General features: G+C 45.5%; 1 protein-coding gene across 1 annotated transcript in view; it reads right to left on the bottom strand.

The window, feature by feature from the left end:
* Window positions 1-4,008: 4,008 nt before the first annotated feature.
* The window catches only part of CASC3 (CASC3 exon junction complex subunit), a 130,397-nt gene continuing 111,925 nt past the window's right edge, over window positions 4,009-22,480 (bottom strand). The window contains exons 8-13 of the mRNA XM_063959768.1: window positions 8,834-8,895; window positions 7,851-7,959; window positions 7,676-7,774; window positions 7,009-7,226; window positions 6,700-6,822; window positions 4,009-5,244 (exon numbers count right to left, since the gene is read on the bottom strand). Of these exons, the coding sequence (XP_063815838.1) occupies window positions 5,203-5,244; window positions 6,700-6,822; window positions 7,009-7,226; window positions 7,676-7,774; window positions 7,851-7,959; window positions 8,834-8,895 (653 nt within the window). The 3' untranslated portion in view covers window positions 4,009-5,202. The remainder of the gene's footprint in view (window positions 5,245-6,699; window positions 6,823-7,008; window positions 7,227-7,675; window positions 7,775-7,850; window positions 7,960-8,833; window positions 8,896-22,480) is intronic.

The raw sequence follows: 22,480 nt of genomic DNA, 5'->3' as shown, positions 1-22,480 counted from the left end.
TTACACATAGTTGTCTGGCTAGCGCAGGATTTCAGAAATGTGTTTCTAGTATACACTTAATTTATGTGATTATCCTCTGCTGAGGCGCTTTTTCAGCAGTCAATTTATTTCTGTTCAAAAATGATGACTTACCCGCGGTAGCCGTAGATACCAGGTCAATGAGGCAGTCACCAAACAAGACCCTACCGTTAAACGGTAGAGACTCCATAGTCTTCTTAGAGTCACCATCAGCATTCCATTGATGAATCCACAATGCCCTCCTAGCAGAGACTGCCATGGCATTGGCCCTTGATCCCAAAAGGCCAATATCCCTCGCAGCTTCTTTTAAATATGCTGCAGCGTCCCTGATATGACCCAGAGTCAAAATCACACTATCCCTGTCCAGGGTATCTATCTCAGATGACAAGTTATCTGCCCACTTTTCAATAGCGCTACTCACCCATGCCGAAGCAACGGCAGGTCTGAGTAGCGAACCCGTAGTGACATAAATGGATTTTAGTGTATTTTCCTGCTTACGATCCGCAGGATCCTTTAGGGCTGCCGTGTCAGGAGACAGAAGCGCCACCTTTTTGGACAGACGCGATAGAGCTTTGTCCACCGAGGGGGTTGACTCCCACTTTTCCCTGTCCCCAGAGGGAAACGGATATGCCACTGGAATTCTTTTGGAAACCTGTACCTTCTTGTCAGGATTTTCCGAAGCCTTTAAAAAAAAAAAGCGGTCAGTTCATGAGAGGGAGGAAACGTTACCTCAGGTTACTTTCCTTTAAACATACAGACCATTGTATCAGGAACAGCAGGGTCCTCTGTGATATGCAATACTTCTTTTATCGCCACAATCATGTACTGAATGCTCTTAGCCAGTTTAGAATTTAATCTGGCATCACTATAGTCGACACTGGAATCAGAATCCGTGTCGGTATCTGTATCTGCTATCTGGGTAAATGCACGTTTCTGTCACCTCAAAGGGGTGTGAGCTTGTGACAATACATCCACCATGGATTTTCTCCATGTCTGGTTCTTAGACTCAGATTTACCTAATCTTAGTCAGTCAATCGAGCCACATTTGCATTCAAAACACTCAACATATTTACCCAATCAGCCGTCGGCAGTGCTGACACGGTCACTCACACAGTCTTTTCTGTCCCCACTCCAGCCTCCTCATGGGAAGAGCACTCAGCCTCAGACATGTCGACACACACGTACCGACACCTGCAATCACACTGGGGCTATAGGGGACAGGCCCACAGCAAAACCTGTTAGAAAGACACAGAGGGAGTTTGCCAGCTCACAACCCAGCGCCTATCCCGGTACTGAAACTCTACATACAATGCCTCAGACCTGTTAGCGCTTTTATAATACAGACAATAGCACCAAATGTACTGTGCCCCCCCCCCCCCCCCCCCGTTTTGCACCCTGTTACTTGTACAGCAGTGTGGAGGTCAGAGCCAGCGTCTCTGCAGCTTCTGTTTAGAGAAAATGGCGCCAATTAGAGCTGTGAGGGCTAAGCCACGCCCCCTCACCGGCGCGCTTTAATCCCGCTCATTTTAGCATATTTATACTGGCGGGGGTCTATATTAAGTGCCCAGGCACTTTTCATATAACTTTTACCAGTTTAGTTCAGGTCTACATGCTGTCCAGGGCGCCCCCCCCGCGCCCTGTTGGTGCCGCTGTGTGTGTGGGAGCATGGCGCGCAGCGCGTTACCTCAAGACCTGAAGTCTTCTGCCATCACTTTAGTCTTCGATTCTTCTTTTACTCACCCGGCTTCTTTTTTCTGGCTCTGCAAGGGGGGTGACGGCGCGGCTCCGGGAACGAGCAGCTAGGCGTGCCAAGTGATCGGACCCTCTGGAACTAATGGTGTCCAGTAGCCTAAGAAGCAGTGCCTTTGAACTCACAGAAGTAGGTCTGCTTCTCTCCCCTCAGTCCCACGAAGCAGGGAGCCTGTTGCCAGCAGAGCTCCCTGAACATAAAAAACAAGTCTTTTTTCAGAGAAACTCAGCAGAGCTCCCCTGTGTGTGACCAATCTCCCTGGGCACAGAATCTAACTGGAGTCTGGAGGAGGGGCATAGAGGGAGGAGCCAGTTCACCCCCCTTTTAAAGTGCCCATGTCTCCTGCGGATCCAGTCTATACCCCATGGTTCTTGAAGCATCCCCAGCATCCTCTAGGATGTATGAGAAATTTACGTTATGGTAAGAAATTTACGTTGATAACGGTATTTCTCCTATGTCCACAGGTTCCACAGGGATCCCACCATGTCGCACCTGGTTAGAGGATCTTTCTACTCACTAAACCTCTTCCTTCATGTACGGAAGGGTGTGCATGTGTGTTCTTCTTGCCTGAATAGGGCTCTACATGATGCTCCTGCCTAATTGCTTTGGAATCCAACTGATTTGCCTGAGCCAGTGGGCGGAGATATATGGACGGGCCCGTCGCATCCTGGGAGGACTGAAAGCTTGTGATCGTTTGGTGCCAATCCGCTATCGCTCCATCATATCCCATTGTTATCCTGTGGACATAAGAGAAATACCGTTATCAACGGTAAGTTCTTACCATAACGTATATATTTTCCTCACCCTTGCTGCTCTTAAGACATAAATAACACACCTTTACAGTGTTACTAGACGATATGTGACTGCATTCACTTTAAATTTTGTGAAAGTGACACAATCCGACCCTACCCTGCTTTGCACCAGCATTGAGGATCGGAATATACAGGAAAAACTGACAATTATAGTAAAGTCAGCAATCACACTAGCAATCAGTCACAGGTTATACATTAGTATAATAAGCAATATGAGCACATCAACTACAAATACGTTTCAAGTATGTAGTAGAAACATAATACTGCATTACCTTACATAGGAGTTTTAACTGTATTCAGTCGCACAGAGAAAGAAAAACAGCAGCAATAGTTTACAGACTCATATGCATGAAGCACTTATCCAACCAGTCGTACTCACAAGTTAGATACTCAGTTCTGTATTGCCCGGTTCAGGAGAGTGGGATACAGGGAGACTTCACCCCGCTTCCAGGATCGATCAATACGTTAGCAAACGCTGAGTGGATCCAGACGCTAATAGTGTACACACTCGCCCCGTGAACCTACAGTGAACACAGATGACCAAGTGAACACTGACGCACCAGTCACACAGCCGCCTTTGCTGCGATTGTGTCCTTTTAGATACACAGCGTCTCAGACAGAAGCGGGAACTCAGTTCATGGCAGGAAACTCGGAGGAAACTGGTCATGTACCAGGGGGAGGGACGACCAAGGGAGCGCCCGACTCCACACTGCTGACATCAACTCTAGGGATTGCAGCCTCATACTATCCCTGGAGCCTATGATCCCTAGGGCCTAGCGCTGGTGCACACTAGGTGGCAGCCGCGTCAGCGACTGTTTGGTAGTCTCCTCCCAAAACAGTGCAGCTGTGTCAGTGTTTCCCCTCTAAGCGGAACCGATGCCTTACCTTCTCCCCGTGCTCCGGCCACAGCCTGGTAACATCTGCTGGACTTGCTAGTACATCCGACATAGACAACTGCCGAAACAGCACTGTACTCATGGGTAAGCGTTGTTGCGTCCCGGCGGGGAGTTGTTGGAGCGACTCTAAGGTGCGTGTAAGACGCTTTTTAGACAAGGACGCTCAAAAAATAGTAAGTCTAAAAAAATAAAATAAAAAAAAAAAGCTTACGGCTGCTAAAATCAGCAGCCCTTTCACCACAGTCTGGCTCCTGCCGTACCAAATAAAAAACGGATTTGCCTGAGCCAGGAGGTGTGGATATGGACGGGCCCGTTGCATGCTGGGAGGCTGAAAACTTGGACCGATTTGTGCAAATCCGCTGTCGCGTCATCATATCCCAATGTTATCCTGTGGATAACCTGTGGACCCTGCTGGAGAAAACATCTACTTCACCACCTTCCTGTATGAGGCTGGCCTAATCAGGCTCAACCCAAACTAGATGTCCCATAATTTACAGAACACCATGGAGAATAAAATAAGCAAAAAAGTTACTTCTGGTATACACAGTCACTTTTTAATGCCACGTATAAGAGCACAAACTCCAAATAAAATGAAGAAAAATAGAAGCCCTATACATTGACAGTGTTCATTCACCACATTTTAACAACACTCTCAGGATAACTAAAATGCATTATAAGCTTGCAAACCCCAAAAATCTTTCTGCTGGAGTTTGATAATGGTATACAAGGTTAATAGCCAGTATAATACATGTAATAATTGTGGTAAACTGACATTAAAGTGCACCCATTGCCTACACACAGTGGAGACATCCATTTAGTGGGCTAAGCCAATATTCATAAGAATGCTGCGTATCAATTCCTTAGGAACTTGAGACATTACTGAGGCACAAAGTAGGCAGCCATTTTGTATGCCGAACCAATTTTAATTTGATACAAAGTGTTGATGGTTCCCAAGGGAAAATACCTCCTGAATTCTCAGTTTGGTACAGTCCACAAAATGGATGCCCCCACAGGCCACAAAATAGCTGCTTCTATGTGTAGGTGACAGCTGCCTTTTTTAATAAAAAAGTAAGCAAGCTAATATTAAAAGAAATAAAAAACAAAACAAAAAAAAAAACATCCACCATAGGAGTAAATAATAAAAATAAAAAACACACCACAGTCACTCATCAAAGTCCAGCATAGACATCTGATGGGTAAGAAAGGTTTTAGACAGATTTGAGGGTTCTCGTATGGACACTGGCAGGGAGAATACACATTTTCGCTTTGTTTCTCTGTAAAAGGAAAATTGCAGTGCAATCACAACTTGCTCTTACTAGGAATACATTTAGTATACTCAAATGCTTGGGATACTTTAAAATTTCAAAGTAACACTAAAGTTTACCTCCCCTCCCTAGCTTTCTTCAGCAGCAGTTTCCTTTGCACTCATTTTCCAGACAAAGTTTTACAAAGTCAATAGGGAAGGGAGGCACGCAATAGAAAACGGTTTCCCCATATGTAACATTAAACATTTAACGATCTGTCATAGTACGGAAAATTACTTATTTATATTTGTGAATGGCGCAATACACTGCGGGAGTAACAGCTAACAGGTTTCACTAAAACCTGTATAAACCCATTCTAGGTCATAGGGATTTCTTCATAAAACAAACAAAACACTGGTCTATAATCTGGGAGCCTGGCCTCGGAAGGGAGGTTGTGAAACATGGGTTTCTGCATATTAGTCTCAGGAGGCGCTCTTCTCTTTCATCTTCAAGTGTCTGTTTTCCTGAAAAGACCAACATCACATGTTAAGTTTACACAAATAACATGGTTTCCAAAAGATAACAATATACAATAGAGATCATTAAGGTATGCGCCCCTTTCTGAATGTGGAACGTTCATGTTCAGCTCAAATGTGGGCAACACTATAGAAGATCACCATACATTTACATCTGGCCTGGTAACAGTAGCTGTGCACTTCCAGAGTTGGACTGCCAGTGAAAGACAGAAGTCCCTAGACGGGACAACAAGAGAGTAATTCCATTCCTTCCACACCGATAGAAAGCACACTGCATTCAAAGGAGAGTCAGAACTTCTATATAGAGATGGTTGGTAATGCAGTCACTATCAATAGTGGCTGCAGGAATATGCAAATGCTAATCTCAGCATTCCCTTTGTGTTCCACGAACAATGGAGTGCATGATCGCAGAGACGTGCACTTACAGGCTCCGTGATCTCTGCAATTGCAATAGAGATTGTAAACATTAAAATATCAACTCAACATCACTCGCGCCATCGACATTTACACTAGCCTAGGGTCTCCTCTAATTACTCTCCCTCAAATCCATATGTTCTCTGAAACAGTGCATTTGCATTAAGAACGCAGCAGTGTTCCCAGACATGCCCATGAACTTCCCCTTTTTACACTCACTTTTAGGTCACCTCCCAGTCTCCACTCAAACGCCCAGTGAACGCAAACCCCTTCTCAAGTGTTAGCCATGCCATACGCAACTGCGAATGCCATCGGACACCTGGCTTTGCGCGTGCGCTGTAACAATTTCCAGTACTTTATGCTCTTCAGCTAAAAAATACACACACTTAGTTATGGGAAGATCGTCATTTGAGACGTGTATTACAAGGAAAAATTTACCTACTTACTGTAAGATAAAAAAAGGGTATTAGAAGTCACCATGGTGTTACAGGTCTTTTGTAAAAGCAGGTGGCCTGTGGTCTCATGTATTTAAATGGTCACAGAACTCCTGTAACTTCTAAAATCCTTGTATCTCACAATTGGGTTATATAATTAGCAAAATACACATATACACATCTCTTTAAATGCAATAATGTATCCGTGTGTTTTTCTGACCATTTAAAAAGGATAATATCCCATTCTCTGCACCAATTGAAGGAACATTCAAGTGCAAAACTGAAAAGATTAAGTGCACAATTCTATGGGTTCAGTATGGTATGCCGGCGGTCGGGCTCCCGGCGACCAGCATACCGGCGCCGGGAGCCCGACCGCTGGCTTACCGACAGTGTGACGAGCGCAAATGAGCCCCTTGCGGGCTACGCGCGCTACGTTATTTTAATCTCCCTCCAGGGGGGTCGTGGACCCCCACGAGGGACAATAAGTGTCGGTATGCCGGCTGTCGGGATTCCGGCGCCGGTATACTGTGCGTCGGGATGCCGTCAGTCGGCATACTGAAGACCACCACAATTCTATACCTGGCTGCCATCTTACCTCTGGTGGAGGGGGTTTGATAGTGACTGGTTGGGATGTACGTCGGGGTGGGGAAGGCTTCAGTTGAACTTGCTGTTGTACAGGGTTGTAATAGGTAACCCCTCCATACACCTGGGATTGTGCCTAAGTCGACCAAACACAGAAATTTAAAATAAAATGAAACCAAACCCACCCTATACACCCCCCCAAGAAAACTTAAATTATCAATCCTCATTTAATACAATTTCAACACAATCTAAAGTGAATGAAGAAAAACACTTTTAATGCATTTTCATAGGAAGGCCTTTCTATAGCTATATATTTACTTACCTGTGCATTGGGGTATAAATGAGCTGGCGGTGGAGGGGGAAGTGCTCCCGGTGGATAAGGGTAGGTTGGGTTACCAAAATTTATAACACTAGGGGGAGCTGTGAAGTATGGGGGAGGCAACAGCTGTTGGGGAGGAGGCTGTACTGTGGGGATGGAAACCGGTGCAGGGTAAAGATTTGGGGTAGACATTGGAGCTGGAGACTGGTGCGGGTGCAAACCTGAAGAAAACAAAAAAACAAAAAACGATTAATTGGATAAAAAGCCTGTTTTGTGTACGACAAAACTAAACAGTTACATACTTTTTTTAATTCTCCCTAATTTTCAAATCATTGAACCCAAAGAGACTTCAGATACCAGTGCAGCACAACAGATTATTCTCATCTGATGGAAGGAGGTGGTCTCTCTCTGACCCATCCGACTGTATATTTACTATATGTTATTGGTATTTCTTCAGATGGATTGTGCACTGTCTTGACAAAGGCCTCAGGCATACCAAAACTTTGAACCCTACTTTTGAGTTAAATAAACTACATTTTTTAAAAGTTTGAGCCTGGTGAGTGCATTCTTACTTGTTTGGAACTATGCAATATTGTTGTGAGAAGGTCAATAAATCACAAAACTATCTACCCTATTGAAGCAACAGTTCATTGTTCTGTTTGTAAAGTACCTGGATGGGGAAGGTGCATTTCTTGCTGTACAATCATGCCCTGAGGGGGCATAGAGGAAGTACTGTCACCATGAGCATAAATTGGTCCCTGGAACTGGACTACAATAGAAAAATAGTGGTTATTAAAACAAAACACACACACACGCGTTACATCAGGCTTCAATTGTGCACTCACGTGGATCGTAGTAATGCCCCTCCATAAGGCTAATGTGCATTGGAGCAGGGTCTGGAACTGGCCTCTGACGTTGAGAGGAGTACCTTTTAACTCGCCCACTCTGAACGGCCTACAAGACATGGAAGATCAAGCAACAAAAATGACAAGAGGTAACAAATATAAACACCCCTGTCACTACACCCTTTGGGGTTATATACAGCTTTTTGGGGTTGCAAATGTGCAACGGAGGGTAAATCTTGCCCATAAGGAATTATAATATGCTCAGAAATGTCAGGCTATTAAAACACAGGTTCAAATAATTTACAAACATGAAAACATGCAAAAATCTAATTGAGACTGTCAGATAGTCCCCAGATAGATTCCGCCATTGGCAATGATTGAACTTGTTTTAATCTATATGCCCTGAGAATATACAATTGCTATGATTGGCTTAATGCTGGTCTCAATCAAATTTAGCTATACAATGGGGTAAATTTACTAAGATGGGAGTTCTATTTATGATAGGATGTTGCCCTTAGCAACCAATCAGATTCTAGGTATAAACTTCTAGAATACGTTAGATAAATGAGAAACAGAATCTGATGGCAACATCCCATCTTAAATAGTACCCCAATGTCTATAGGTGTGACTGCTTTTGTGACTCCTAGACAGAAAGATAATTGCAATTAAACATTGTATACACACACACACACACACACACACACGTCAGCTATTAAAACTGTAACCGTAAACTTATTTCCTTCTTTGGAGGAAGATAAAAGGGAAGACTGAATGCTGGTTATTTCAGTATTGGTAAAATGATCACAACACCTTTGTTGACTAGTCACACTAGTGAATTCTGGTTCATGGCCCAGTGGTGGGTACTAGTATATGCCTGTAGACTCAATAATACCTATATGCCATAGAAAGAATATGGGGTATATTTAAATTGCTTGTTTTTGAAGAGGAGGTGGTGGGCTTTTCTTCAAATGAAGCATACTCACCATTCCTTCCATGCGGCTGTACTGGGGAGGTCCTCCTGCCATGTGAATGTGATTTGGAATACCTAGAAGAGATACAACACAGTTACTGAAGAACATGCGACTACCACGCCACTGACAACTTAACTTACGCAAAATAAAAGGTATTTATGTCTAATCGAGCGAATAAATCATTTACAACGTTTACTCCAACAATATGATGGTGTTTACCTCCTTGAACATTTGCCCATTGTGGTCAGGTGTACTATATCTTTATATTTAGTGAGGTGTAGTCGTGGTGTAAAGCACAGAGTATGATTACTGATTAGTAAAAGAAAACAAATAACAAACACTGAGCAACATCACCAAACAAGTAATTTCAACTTTAAACTTGTCATTTATTTTGTACTTTCTTGACATGGCTACTAGTAACAGATGCACAGGACAAAATCTTAATGCTATGTGTGCAAATGATAGGAGCTTAGGAGACAAAATCCCAGAGCTAATTGCAATAATGACAATGGATAACCTGGACATTGTGGCAATTACAGAGTCATGGTGCAATGAGAATCATGACTGGGACATTGCTATACCAGGATACAATTTATTTAGGAAGGATAGAATGGGAAGAATTGGAGGAGGGGAAGCAATGTATGTGAAAAAAAAACATAAATGCTACTTTAATACAAAATACTGAAGACAAAACTGAGGCCCTTTGGGTCACCATAAAACCGGGGAGAAGGATATTAATCGCATTGGGGCGATCTATAGACCAACAGGCCAGGGACAGGATTTGGACAAGAACCTATTGTTGGACATCACTAAAATGGCTTTAAAAAGGGAGAAGTCATAATCATGGGAGACTTTAATTTACCTGATGTAAATTGGGAGGGGTCTTTTGCTAGTTCAGCTATAAGTGGCAAATTTCTAAATTCCTTACAGGGAGCATCTCTCAAGCAATTGGTGAGGGAGCCCACTCGCAAAGACTCCATATTAGATTTAATTCTCACAAATGGTGACAGGATATCAGACACATATGTGGGTGAGCACCTGGGATCCAGTGATCATCAAGCAGTATGGTTTAGTAAAAAGACAGGATCCAACTCCTGTCGCACAAAAACAAAGGTGTTGGATTTCAGGAATGCTGACTTTGCAAAAATGGGGAGATGTTTAAGTGATTCATTGGCAGGCTGGAGGGACTTGGAAGGAGTGCAGGAGAGGTGGGAAAACCTGAAAAAAGGGCAGTACTAAGGGCAACAGACCTTTGTATCAAAAGGGTTAGGAAAAGCACCAGGAAAAGGAAGCCAGTGTGGTTCACAAAAGTAGTATCAACTAGTGTGAAAGCAAAAAAGCTGGCTTTTAGGAAATACAAACAGACTCAAAATAATAATGACAAAGAGGTGTATCTTGACAGACGGAAGGATGCTAAGAAAGTGATCAGACGTGCAAAGGCAGATGCTGAGGAGAAAATGGCCCACTCAGTAGATAAACGGGGCAAAACTTTTTTTAAGTAAATAAATGAAAGGAAAAAATCAAATGGAGGAATAATAAGACTTAAGACAGAGAGTGAGAATTTGGTGGAGGGAGACAAGGCAATAGCAGATCACCTAAATCATTATTTTTGCTCCGTATTTACTACAGAAGGAGAAGGGAAGGGGCCACAGTTAAGCTGCAAGGACATTCATAAAAATAAGGTAGATGAAACTACATTTACAGAAGAGAAGGTCTTAACAGAACTTTCAAATCTAAAAGTGGAAAAACCAATGGGGCCAGATGGGATACACCCAAGGATACTAAAAAAAGAGCTAAAAGATGTGCTGGTGGCACCATTAATAGAATTATTTAACCAGTCACTAAATACAGGTGCCATTCCAGAGGACTGGAAAACAGCAAATGTAGTTCCACTGTACAAAAGTGGAAGCAAGGAAGAAGCAAGTAACTACAGACCAGTAAGCCTTACATCAGTAGTAGGGAAAGTAATGGAAAAATTATTAAAAGAAAGAGTTGTGGAATATCTTAAATCAAACAACTTACAGGATCCAAAACTGCATGGATTTACTGGTGGGAGATCATGCCAACAAATCTTATTGACTTTGACTGTGATGAAAATAGATCAAGGGGGAGCTGTAGATGTAGCATATCTAGACTTTAGCAAGGCATTTGACACTGTCCCACATCGCAGACTGCTAAATAAACTTGAAAGCGTGGGGGTGGATTACAAAACAGTTAAATGGATAAGAACCTGGTAGCAGGATAGGAAACAGACAGTTGTAGTAAATGGAGTGCAATCTTTGGAAGGAAATGTTACCAGTGGAGTACCCCAGGGATCTGTACTCGGACCAGTTGTCTTTAATATCTTTGTTGGTGACATTGCAAATAGTATTAAAGGGAAAGTATGCCTTTTTGCAGATTATACAAAGATTTGCAACAGGGTAGACACACCGGGAGGGGTAGAACAAATGATTGATGACCTAGCTAGGCTTGAGAAATGGTCAAGAACGTGGCAACTACAGTTTAATGCTAAAAAATGCAAAATCATGCATTTGGGTCTCAAAAACCCAAAGGCTAAATATAGTATCAAGGGTACTATAATGGAAACTACTGAGGAGGAAAGGGATTTAGGAGTCACTATTTCAAGTGACCTGAAGGCAGAAAGCAATCCAACAAAGCAATGAGAAAGGCAAGTCAGATGCTTGGTTGCATAGGGAGAGGAATCAGTAGCAGGAAAAAAGAAGTGATAATGCCACTGTATAGGTCATTGGTACGGCCGCATCTTGAATACTGTGTCCAGTTCTGGAGACCATATCTCCAGAAGGATATAAATACATTAGAGAGTGTACAAAAAAGGGCAACTAAAATGGTGCATGGCCTACATCACAAAACTTACCCGGAAAGGCTAAAAGATCTTAACATGTATAGTTTGGAGGAGAGAAGGGAAAGGGGGGACATGATAAAACCCTTGGTATATTTGAAAGTTTCTAACAAAGTTCAGGAGGGAAACATTCTTCAAAGGAACTCGAGGACATACACTGAAACTGGAGGGAGGCAGGTTCAGGGGAAATTTAAGGAAAACTTACTTCACAGAAAGGGTAGTGGACAAGTGGAATAGCCTCCCATCAGAGGTGGTAGAGGCTAAGACTGTAGAGCAATTTAAACATGCTTGGGATAGGTATATGAATATCCTTACAAAGAATTAAGGTTCAAAAAGGGTTGAGAGTACCTAAAGGATAAAAAAAATAAGATTTTACTCACCGGTAAATTTATTTCTCGTAGTCCGTAGTGGATGCTGGGAACTCCGTAAGGACCATGGGGAATAGCAGCTCCGCAGGAGACTGGGCACAACTAAAGAAAGCTTTAGGACTACCTGGTGTGCACTGGCTCCTCCCTCTATGACCCTCCTCCAGACCTCAGTTAGGATACTGTGCCCGGAAGAGCTGACACAATAAGGAAAGGATTTGGAATCCCGGGTAAGACTCATACCAGCCACACCAATCACACCGTATAACTCGTGATACTATACCCAGTTAACAGTATGAAATATAACTGAGCCTCTCAACAGATGGCTCAAGAATAACCCTTTAGTTAAACAATAACTATAACAAGTATTGCAGACAATCCGCACTTGGGACGGGCGCCCAGCATCCACTACGGACTACGAGAAATAGATTTACCGGTGAGTAAAATCTTATTTTCTCTGACGTCCTAGTGGATGCTGGGAACACCGTAAGGATCATGGGGATTATACCAAAGCTCCCAAACGGGCGGGAGAGTGCGGATGACTCTGCAGCACCGAATGAGCGAACACTAGGTCCTACTCAGCCAGGGTATCAAACTTGTAGAATTTAGCAAATGAGTTTGACCCCGACCAAGTAGCTGCTCGGCAAAGTTGTAAAGCCGAGACCCCTCGGGCAGCCGCCCAAGAAGAGCCCAACTTCCTCGTGGAATGGGCTTTTACAGATTTAGGATGCGGCAGTCCAGCCGCAGAATGTGCAAGTTGAATCGTGCTACAGATCCAGCGAGCAATAGTCTGCTTTGAAGCAGGCGCACCCAACTTGTTGGGCGCATGCAGGATAAATAGCGAGTCAGTCTTTCTGACTCCAGCTGTCCTGGAAACAGATTTTTAGGGCCCGGACTACGTCCAGCAACTTGGAGTCCTCCAAGTCACGAGTAGCCGCAGGCACCACAATGGGCTGGTTCAAATGAAACGCTGAAACAATCTTTGGGAGAAATTGGGGACGAGTCCTCAATTCCGCCCTATCCATATGGAAAATCAGATAAGGGCTTTTACAAGACAAAGCCGCCAATTCTGATACACGCCTGGCCGAAGCCAAGGCCAACAGCATGACCACTTTCCACGTGAGATATTTTAGTTCCATGGTTTTAAGTGGTTCAAACCAATGCGACTTTAGGAAATCCAACACCACGTTGAGATCCCAAGGTGCCACTGGGGGCACAAAAGGGGGCTGAATATGCAGCACTCCCTTAACAAATGTCTGAACTTCAGGTAGTGAAGCCAGTTCTTTTTGGAAGAAAATCGATAGAGCCGAAATCTGGACCTTAATGGAACCCAATTTTAGGCCCATAGTCACCCCTGACTGTAGGAAGTGCAGAAATCGACCTAGCTGAAATTCCTCCGTTGGGGCCTTCCTGGCCTCACACCACGCAACATATTTCCGCCATATGCGGTGATAATTGTTTGCGGTCACTTCTTTCCTAGCTTTAATTAGCGTAGGGATAACTTCCTCTGGAATGCCCTTTTCCTTCAGGATCCGGCGTTTAACCGCCATGCCGTCAAACACAGCCGCGGTAAGTCTTGGAACAGACAGGGCCCCTGCTGCAGCAGGTCCTGTCTGAGCGGCAGAGGCCATGGGTCCTCTGAGATCATTTCTTGAAGTTCTGGGTACAAAGCTCTTCTTGGCCAATCCGGAACAATGAGTATAGTTCTTACTCCTCTCCTCATTATTCTCAGTACCTTGGGTATGAGAGGCAGAGGAGGGAACACATACACCGACTGGTACACCCACGGTGTTACCAGAGTGTCCACAGCTATCGCCTGAGGGTCCCTTGACCTGGCGCAATATCTTTTTAGCTTTTTGTTGAGGCGGGACGCCATCATGTCCACCTGTGGCCTTTCCCACCGGCGTACAACCATTTGGAAGACTTCTGGATGAAGTCCCCACTCTCCCGGGTGGAGGTCGTGTCTGCTGAGAAAGTCTGCTTCCCAGTTGTCCACCCCGGGAATGAACACTGCTGACAGTGCTAACACATGATTTTCCGCCCATCGGAGAATCCTTGTGGCTTCTGCCATCGCCATCCTGCTTCTTGTGCCGCCCTGACGGTTTACATGGGCGACCGCCGTGATGTTGTCTGACTGGATCAGCACCGGCTGGTGTTGAAGCAGGGGTCTTGCCTGACTTAGGGCATTGTAAATGGCCCTTAGTTTCAGAATATTTATGTGTAGGGAAGTCTCCTGACTTGTCCATAGTCCTTGGAAGTTTCTTCCCTGTGTGACTGCCCCCCAACCTCGAAGGCTGGCATCCGTGGTCACCAGGACCCAGTCCTGTATGCCGAATCTGCGGCCCTCTTGAAGATGAGCACTCTGCAGCCACCACAACAGCGACACCCTGGTCCTTGGAGACAGGGTTATCAGCCGATGCATCTGAAGATGCGATCCGGACCACTTGTCCAACAGATCCCACTGAAAGATCCTTGCATGGAACCTTCCGAATGGAATTGCTTCGTAAGAAGCCACCATCTTTCTTGCAGTGGTGCACCGACACCTGTTTTGGTTTTAGGAGGTCTCTGACTAGAGATGACAACTCCTTGACCTTCTCCTCCGGGAGAAATACTTTTTTCTGTTCTGTGTCCAGAACCATCCCCAGGAACAGTAGACGCGTTGTAGGAACCAGCTGCGACTTTGGAATATTCAGGATCCAGCCGTGCTGTTGTAGCACTTCCCGAGCTAGTGCTACACCGATCAACAACTGTTCCCTGGACCTTTATAAGGAGATCGTCCAAGTACGGGATAATTAAAACTCCCTTTCTCCGAAGGAGTATCATCATTTCGGCCATTACCTTGGTAAATACCCTCGGTGCCGTGGACAGACCAAACAGCAACGTCTGGAATTGGTAATGACAGTCCTGTACCACAAATCTGAGGTACTCCTGGTGAGGAGGGTAAATGGGGACATGCAGGTAAGCATCCTTGATGTCCAGTGATACCATGGAATCCCCCTCGTCCAGGCTTGCAATCACCGCCCTGAGCGATTCCATCTTGAACTTGAACCTTCTTATATAAGTGTTCAAGGATTTTAAATTTAAAATGGGTCTCACCGAACCGTCCGGTTTCGGTACCACAAACATTGTGTAATAGTAACCCCGTCCTTGTTGAAGGAGGGGTACCTTGATTATCACCTGCTGAGAATACAGCTTGTGAATCGCCTCCAGCACTGCCTCCCTGTCCGGGGGAGCTGTCGGCAAGGCAGATTTGAGGAAACGGCGAGGGGGAGACGTCTCGAATTCCAGCTTGTACCCCTGAGATACCACTTGTAGAATCCAGGGATTCACCCGTGAGCGAGCCCACTGGTCGCTGAAGTTCTTGAGACGGGCCCCCACCGTACCTGGCTCCGCCTGTGGAGCCCCAGCGTCATGCGGTGGACTTAGAGGAAGCGGGGGAGGACTTTTGTTCCTGGGAACTGGCTTTATGTTGCAGCTTTTTCCCTCTACCTCCGCCTCTGGGCAGAAAGGACGCGCCTCTAACCCGCTTGCCTTTCTGGGGCCGAAAGGACTGTACCTGATAATACGGTGCTTTCTTTGGCTGTGAGGGAACATGGGGTAAAAATGCTGACTTCCCAGCTGTCGCTGTGGAAACGAGGTCCGAGAGACCATCCCCAAACAACTCCTCACCCTTGTAAGGCAATACTTCCATGTGCCTTTTAGAATCTGCATCTCCTGTCCACTGCCGAGTCCACAATCCTCTCCTTGCAGAAATGGACATTGCGTTTATTTTAGATGCCAGCCGGCAAATATCCCTCTGTGCATCTCTCATGTACAAGACAGCGTCTTTAATATGCTCTACAGTTAGCAATATAGTGTCCCTGTCTAGGGTATCAATGTTTTCCGACAGGGAATCTGACCACGCAGCTGCAGCACTGCACATCCATGCTGAAGCAATAGCCGGTCTCAGTATAATACCGGAGTGTGTATATACAGACTTCAGGATAGCCTCCTGCTTTCTATCTGCAGGCTCCTTTAGGGCGGCCGTGTCCGGAGACGGTAGTGCCACCTTTTTTGACAGACGTGTGAGCGCTTTATCCACCCTAGGGGATGTCTCCCAACGTGACCTGTCCTCCGGCGGGAAAGGGTACGCCATTAGTAACTTTTTAGAAATTACCAGTTTCTTATCGGGGGAAGCCCACGCTTCTTCACACACTTCATTTAATTCATCAGATGGGGGAAAAACCACTGGTAGTTTTTTCTCCCCAAACATAATACCCTTTGTTGTGGTACCTGGGGTAAAATCAGAAATATGCAACACATTTTTCATTGCCGTAATCATGTAACGGGTGGCTCTATTGGAATGTACACTAGTCTCATCGTCGTCGACACTGGAGTCAGTATCCGTGTCGACATCTGTGTCTGCCATCTGAGGTAGCGGGCGTTTTAGAGCCCCTGATGGCTTTAGAGACGTCTGGGCAGGCACAGGCTGAGAAGCCGGCTGTCCCACATCTGCTATGTCGTCAAACCTTTTATGTAAGGAGTCGACACTGTCGCGTAATTCCTTCCACATAACCATCCACTCAGGTGTCGACCCCACAGGGGGTGACATCACATTTATCGGCACCTGCTCCGCCTCCACATAAGCCTCCTCATCAAACATGTTGACACAGCCGTACCGACACACCGCACACACACAGGGAATGCTCTGACTGAGGACAGGACCCCACAAAGCCCTTTGGGGAGACAGAGAGAGAGTATGCCAGCACACACCAACAGCGCTATATAACACAGGGATTAACACTATAACTGAGTGATTTTTCCCAATAGCTGCTTGTATACACAATATTGCGCCTAAATTTAGTGCGCCCCCTCTCTTTTTTACCCTATGTAGTCTGGAAACTGCAGGGGAGAGCCTGGGAGCGATCCTTCCAGCGGAGCTGTGAGGGAAAATGGCGCCAGTGTGCTGAGGGAGATAGCCCCGCCCCTTTTTTGGCAGACTTCTCCCGCTTTTTTCTATGTATATCTGGCAGGGGTATTTTACACATATATAGTCTCTATGACTATATTATGTGTTATTTGCCAGCCAAGGTACTCAATATTGCAGCCCAGGACCCCCAGCGCCCTGCACCCATCAGTGACCGGAGTGTGAGGTGTGCATGGGAAGCAATGGCGCACAGCTGCAGTGCTGTGCGCTACCTTGATGAAGACCGAACTCTTCTGCCGCCGATTTACAGGACCCTCTTCTTGCTTCTGGCTCTGTAAGGGGGACGGCGGCGCGGCTCCGGACGACCGAGGCTGGGCCTGTGTTCGATCCCTCTGGAGCTAATGGTGTCCAGTAGCCTAGAAGCCCAAGCTAGCTGCAAGCAGGTAGGTTCGCTTCTCTCCCCTTAGTCAATCGTAGCAGTGAGTCTGTTGCCAGCAGATCTCACTGAAAATAAAAAACCTAAAATAAACTTTTTTCTAAGAGCTCAGAAGAGCCCCTAGTGTGCATCCAGCTCAGCCGGGCACAAAATTCTAACTGAGGTCTGAAAGAGGGTCATAGAGGGAGGAGCCAGTGCACACCAGGTAGTCCTAAAGCTTTCTTTAGTTGTGCCCAGTCTCCTGCGGAGCCGCTATTCCCCATGGTCCTTACGGAGTTCCCAGCATCCACTAGGACGTCAGAGAAAAGGGGAAGACTAGATGGGCCAAGTGGTTCTTATCTGCCGTCAAATTCTATGTTTCTATGATCAAGATTGCGCGGACAGATCAACTGTATTTTCTTTTTACGTCTTCACATCCGCTCCCTGATCCATCAAAGTAAACACGAAAGTTCATCCATCCCAAACTGGAACAACTAGATTGAATAACTAATCAAGGATCTGTGAACAAACCTGGAGCTGGACTCCATGGTGCATAACTGTTTTAGTTCATCAGAAAAGTGTATTCGACTCTTAGGTGGAACTCAATTAGAAGAGAATAAACATTGGGTTTACGTCGAGAAACAAACACCCTGATATGCCGTGGATCTCGCCAGATTCGCTGGGATGTGTGTGTGTGGGGATAGGGGTGGGGGGCACAGGGGTTTGGGTGTTTCAACATGTAGCCAAGAAAAAAAAAAAAAAAAACATTGTGGCTAATTGAAACACCCCCTTAATATTCCATATTCTTTATAAAATGAACATGCCAAAAGGAGGATTTTGGTACTTACCGATAAATCCCTTATTCGGAAGCCATAGGGGACATTGGCACAACTTCAACACTGTGGGGTGATGACGATGGCTTACAGGGAGATGGCACTTTAAATAATCTAAGTAGTGAAACAGGCTCCTCCCGCTCTATCCCCTATTATCCCTCAGTTGTATATTAGCAGAGAGGAGACGGGAACAAGAGAACAGAAACTATACGAGAGAAGAGAACATCTAACAATTAAACACAACCGAACAAAGAAGGCAAGAGAACAGCGACGGGCGGGTGGACAGTGTCCCCTATGGCTTCTAAAAAAAGGGATTTATTCGTAAGTACAAAAATCCTCCTCTCTCTGTCAGCCACTAGGGGACACTGGCACAACTTCAAGACTGTAGGGACGTCCCAAAGTTTCTCCCATGGGCAGGAGATCGCTGAGGAACTTGCAAAACAAGACTGCCAAACCGTGAAGATAAAGCCGCAAAAGTATCAAACTTGTAGAATTTAGCAAACGTATGAATACTGGACCAAATGGCTGCTCGACAGAGTTGAGCTGTGATATCCCCTCTACTAGTGGCCCACGAAGACTCAACTGAGCATATAGATTGGGAAGCAATGGATACTGGAGGTCGCCTAGACTGGTGGAGATAGGCCTGTCGAATAGTCAACTTAATCCAGTGGGCCAGGGTCTGCTTAGTAGCAGGCAACCCGCGACGAGGGACATCAAAAAGCACAAATAAAGCATCAGACTTCCTTAAAGGCGCAGTCTGCTCTACGTAGATCTTCAAGGTTTTCACAACATCCAGAGAAGGTGTCCCAGAAGCATCCTGCAAGGATGGAACCACAATAGGTTGATTGATATGAAAAGCCAACACCACCTTGGGAAGGAAAGAGGCATGTGTTCTCAACTCCACCCGATCTTGATTTTTCATCCTGACGGGAGGTCTGCAAGACAAGGCACTTAATTCAGAAACCTTCCGGGCTGAAGCTATGGCTAGTAGAAAAGCAGGCTTCCAAGTAAGATATTTAAGGTCTGCTTCTTCCAAAGGTTCAAAACAGTGTGACTGTAGAAAATCCGGCTGAGGTAGTCTGCTTCCCTATTGTCCACTCCTGGAATGAATACCGCAGAGAGAATTACTGCGTTGCGTTCTGCCCATTGGAGAATGCGTGAAACCTCTCGTATCACCTGCCGACTGCGAGTTCCGCCTAGTTTGTTTACGTACGCCATAGCCGTCGCGTTGTCAGTTTAAACTTTCACCGCCTTGGATTGCAGATTGTGGGCGGCTTGCACCAGTGCACTGTATATCGCTCTCAGTTCCAACACATTTATTGGCAACAGTGATTCCTATGGAGACCAGTGGCCCTGAAGATAGAAGTCCAACACAACCGCACCCAATCCCCAGAGGCTGGCATCCGTTGTGAGGAGTGTCCAGTCCCATACACCGAACAGACAGCCCGCAGTGAGATTGTGCAGCTGAAGTCACCAAAGAAGCGAAAGTCATGTCTCTGGAGTTAGATGAACTAACTGTCGAAGGTGTGAGACCCTGACCATTGATGTAACAGGTCCAGATGGAAAGGATGTGAATGAAAACGTCCGAACTCCAGGAGTTTCGAAAGCAGCTATCATCTTCCCAAGCAGACGAATGCATAAGTGGACTGATACCAGTCGTGGCCTGAGAACAACCTGGACCAGTTTCTGTATACTCATAGCTTTGTCCTGTGGCAGAAACTCTGTACGTTGGTGTCTAGGATCACACTGAGAAACTGGAGAGGCTATGACGCTAAAGGTTGGATTTCCAAAAATTGATTGTCCATCCATGCTCAACCAACACATTGTATGTTAACAGAGCATGCTCCTGGAGAATGAGATTGGATAGAGCTTTGAGGAAGAGGTCATCTAGGTATGGTATTAGTGTGACTCCCAATGATCTGAGGTGAGCAATCACCACCAATATGACCTTGGTAAACACTCTGGGTGCTGTGGACCGTACGAATGGTAAGGCTCTGAACTGATAATGATCCTGTTGAATCGCAAACCTGAGAAATGCTTGGTGAGGCTCCCAGATCGGAATGTGAAGTTATGCATCCTTGACGTCCAGAGATATCATGAATTCCTTGGGTTCCAGACTCGAAATCACTGAGTTGAGAGACATCTTGAACAGGTAATAAGTCAAACTCATTTAATGATTTCAGGTTCAGGATTGGTCTTACTGTACCGTCTTGGCTTTGGAACTACGAAAAGATTGGAATTGTAAACCTTCTTTTGTTGACCCCAGTGGTACCGGCATTAGCACAGCTGAATCTACTAAGGTCTGTATTGCTCCTTGAAGGGCTAAACGTTCATCCAGAAGGATGGGAAGACTTGTCGTAAAAGACTATTTTGGCAATAAAACTTCAAAATCTAACTTGTACCCTTGAGGGATGATATTACGAATCCACGCATTGTCGGATATCTTGAACCAGGCATCTTGAAAATTTTTAAGCCACGCTCCCACTGTACCTGGGCCCCGGTGGGATGGGAGACCATCATGCCACAGTCTTTTCTGTAAGCTTTGGGGCTTGAGAACGAGCAGCGACTGGTTGCTTGTCGCGACCTCTATCTCGCAAGGGTAAAGTTCTTCGGCATCCTCTAAAAGGTTGAGTGGAACAAAAGGACTGAAAGGAGGTTCAGGCTTAAGAGTGTTTAGGCGGTGGTGGAAGGGTCGGTAAGAAGGTAGATTTACCACCCGTAGCTTGTAGAATTTACGTGTCTAATTCTTTTCCAAAAATAATGTCTCCTGTAAAACAGAAGTGCCTCCGCAGCTCTTTTTGACTCTGTCTACTTGCCATGATCTCTGCCAAAGGGGTCTTCTGGCTGCAATAGTTGCTGCTAAGATCCTCGCGTTAACTTGTCCGATATCCTTAGCCACTTACCCTAAGTATATAGCAGATTTTTTAATGTGTTCCGCTAGAATAACGATGTCTTCTAACGGAACCCCCTCTTGTAAATCTTTAATCAACTTAGTGGTCCAATGCTCCACTGCCTTGTCCATCAAGGAACTCACCAAGGTTCGCCTAAGTGCGGCACCTGCAGCCGAATAGATGGACTTCAACATGGTGTCCAGCTTGTGGTCAGAAGGGTCTTTCAAAGATGTTGCGTCTGGAACTGGAAATGAAGGAAGGGAGGGAGGATGAAAGGAAGAAAAGAAAAAAAAAAGTCCACTCACGGTGACTTCTCCCATTTATCTGTCATAGTTGATGTAAACTGATAAAGACTGAGGAATCTTTTGGGCATCTGAAATAGTTTGCCCGGGTTTTTCCATGCCTCCGTCAGCTGATCATCCATCTTCTTTGAAAAAATAATACATGACCGATGAACGCTGTTTTCTACACACTATCTGGCGAATCTAGTGTTGTAGTCTCGGAAAATAGGATTTTAATTACCTACTGGTAAATCCTTTTCTCGTAGTCCACAAGGGATATTGGGGAATCTACTACGATGGGGTGTAGACTGTGTCCAAAAAGTAGCCAAAGCACTTTAAAATTTCTTCAGTGTGTGCTGGCTCCTCCCCTCTATGCCCCCTCCCACAGGCAGTTATAGGTAAAAACTTGCCCAAAGGAGAAAGAACATACATGAGAGAAGGAAACATGACAACAAAGAGTGGTGAGATTTATAAAACCAGCACACCACTAACATATAACGACCAGAAATGGCTGGAAACAGCAACAGTTGAACAGGTAACCACATAAAAGTGAACCTACAGAAGAGTCAACGCACTGAGGCGGGCGCCCAATATCCCTTATGGACTAAGGGAAAAGGATTTAATGGTAGATAATTAAGGGATATTGGGGAATCTAGTACGATGGGGACGTCCCAAAGCAGCCAAAATGGGAAGGAACGTGCGGAGACTGCTGCAGCACCACCTGCCCAAATTGGGTATCCTCTTTGGCCAGGGTATCAAATTTGTAGAATTTCACAAACGTGTTCTTCCCCGACCAGGTAGCAGCTCGGCATAGTTGTAAGGCCGAGACTCCACGGGCAGCCGCCCAGGAAGAACCCACTGATCTTGTAGAGTGGGCCTTCAGAGACTTAGGAACAGGTAAGGCTGCCAACACATAGGCCTGCTGGATAGTGAGTCTAATCCAATGAGCAATGGACTGCTTCGAAGGAGGACAACCTTATTTCTGCGCATCACAGAGCACGTACAAGGAATCCGTCTTTCTGATCCGAGCTGTGTGCTCGACATATTTTCAAGGCTGGCACAGCATCCAAAGCCTCCGGAGGAGCAGAAGTATCAGAACTGGACGGAA

This window comes from Pseudophryne corroboree, chromosome 3 (assembly GCF_028390025.1).
Source record: "Pseudophryne corroboree isolate aPseCor3 chromosome 3, aPseCor3.hap2, whole genome shotgun sequence".
Taxonomy (NCBI): domain Eukaryota; kingdom Metazoa; phylum Chordata; class Amphibia; order Anura; family Myobatrachidae; genus Pseudophryne; species Pseudophryne corroboree.
The sequence above is the reverse complement of the archived record's forward strand: the minus strand, read 5'-3'. Positions and strand labels throughout refer to the sequence as shown.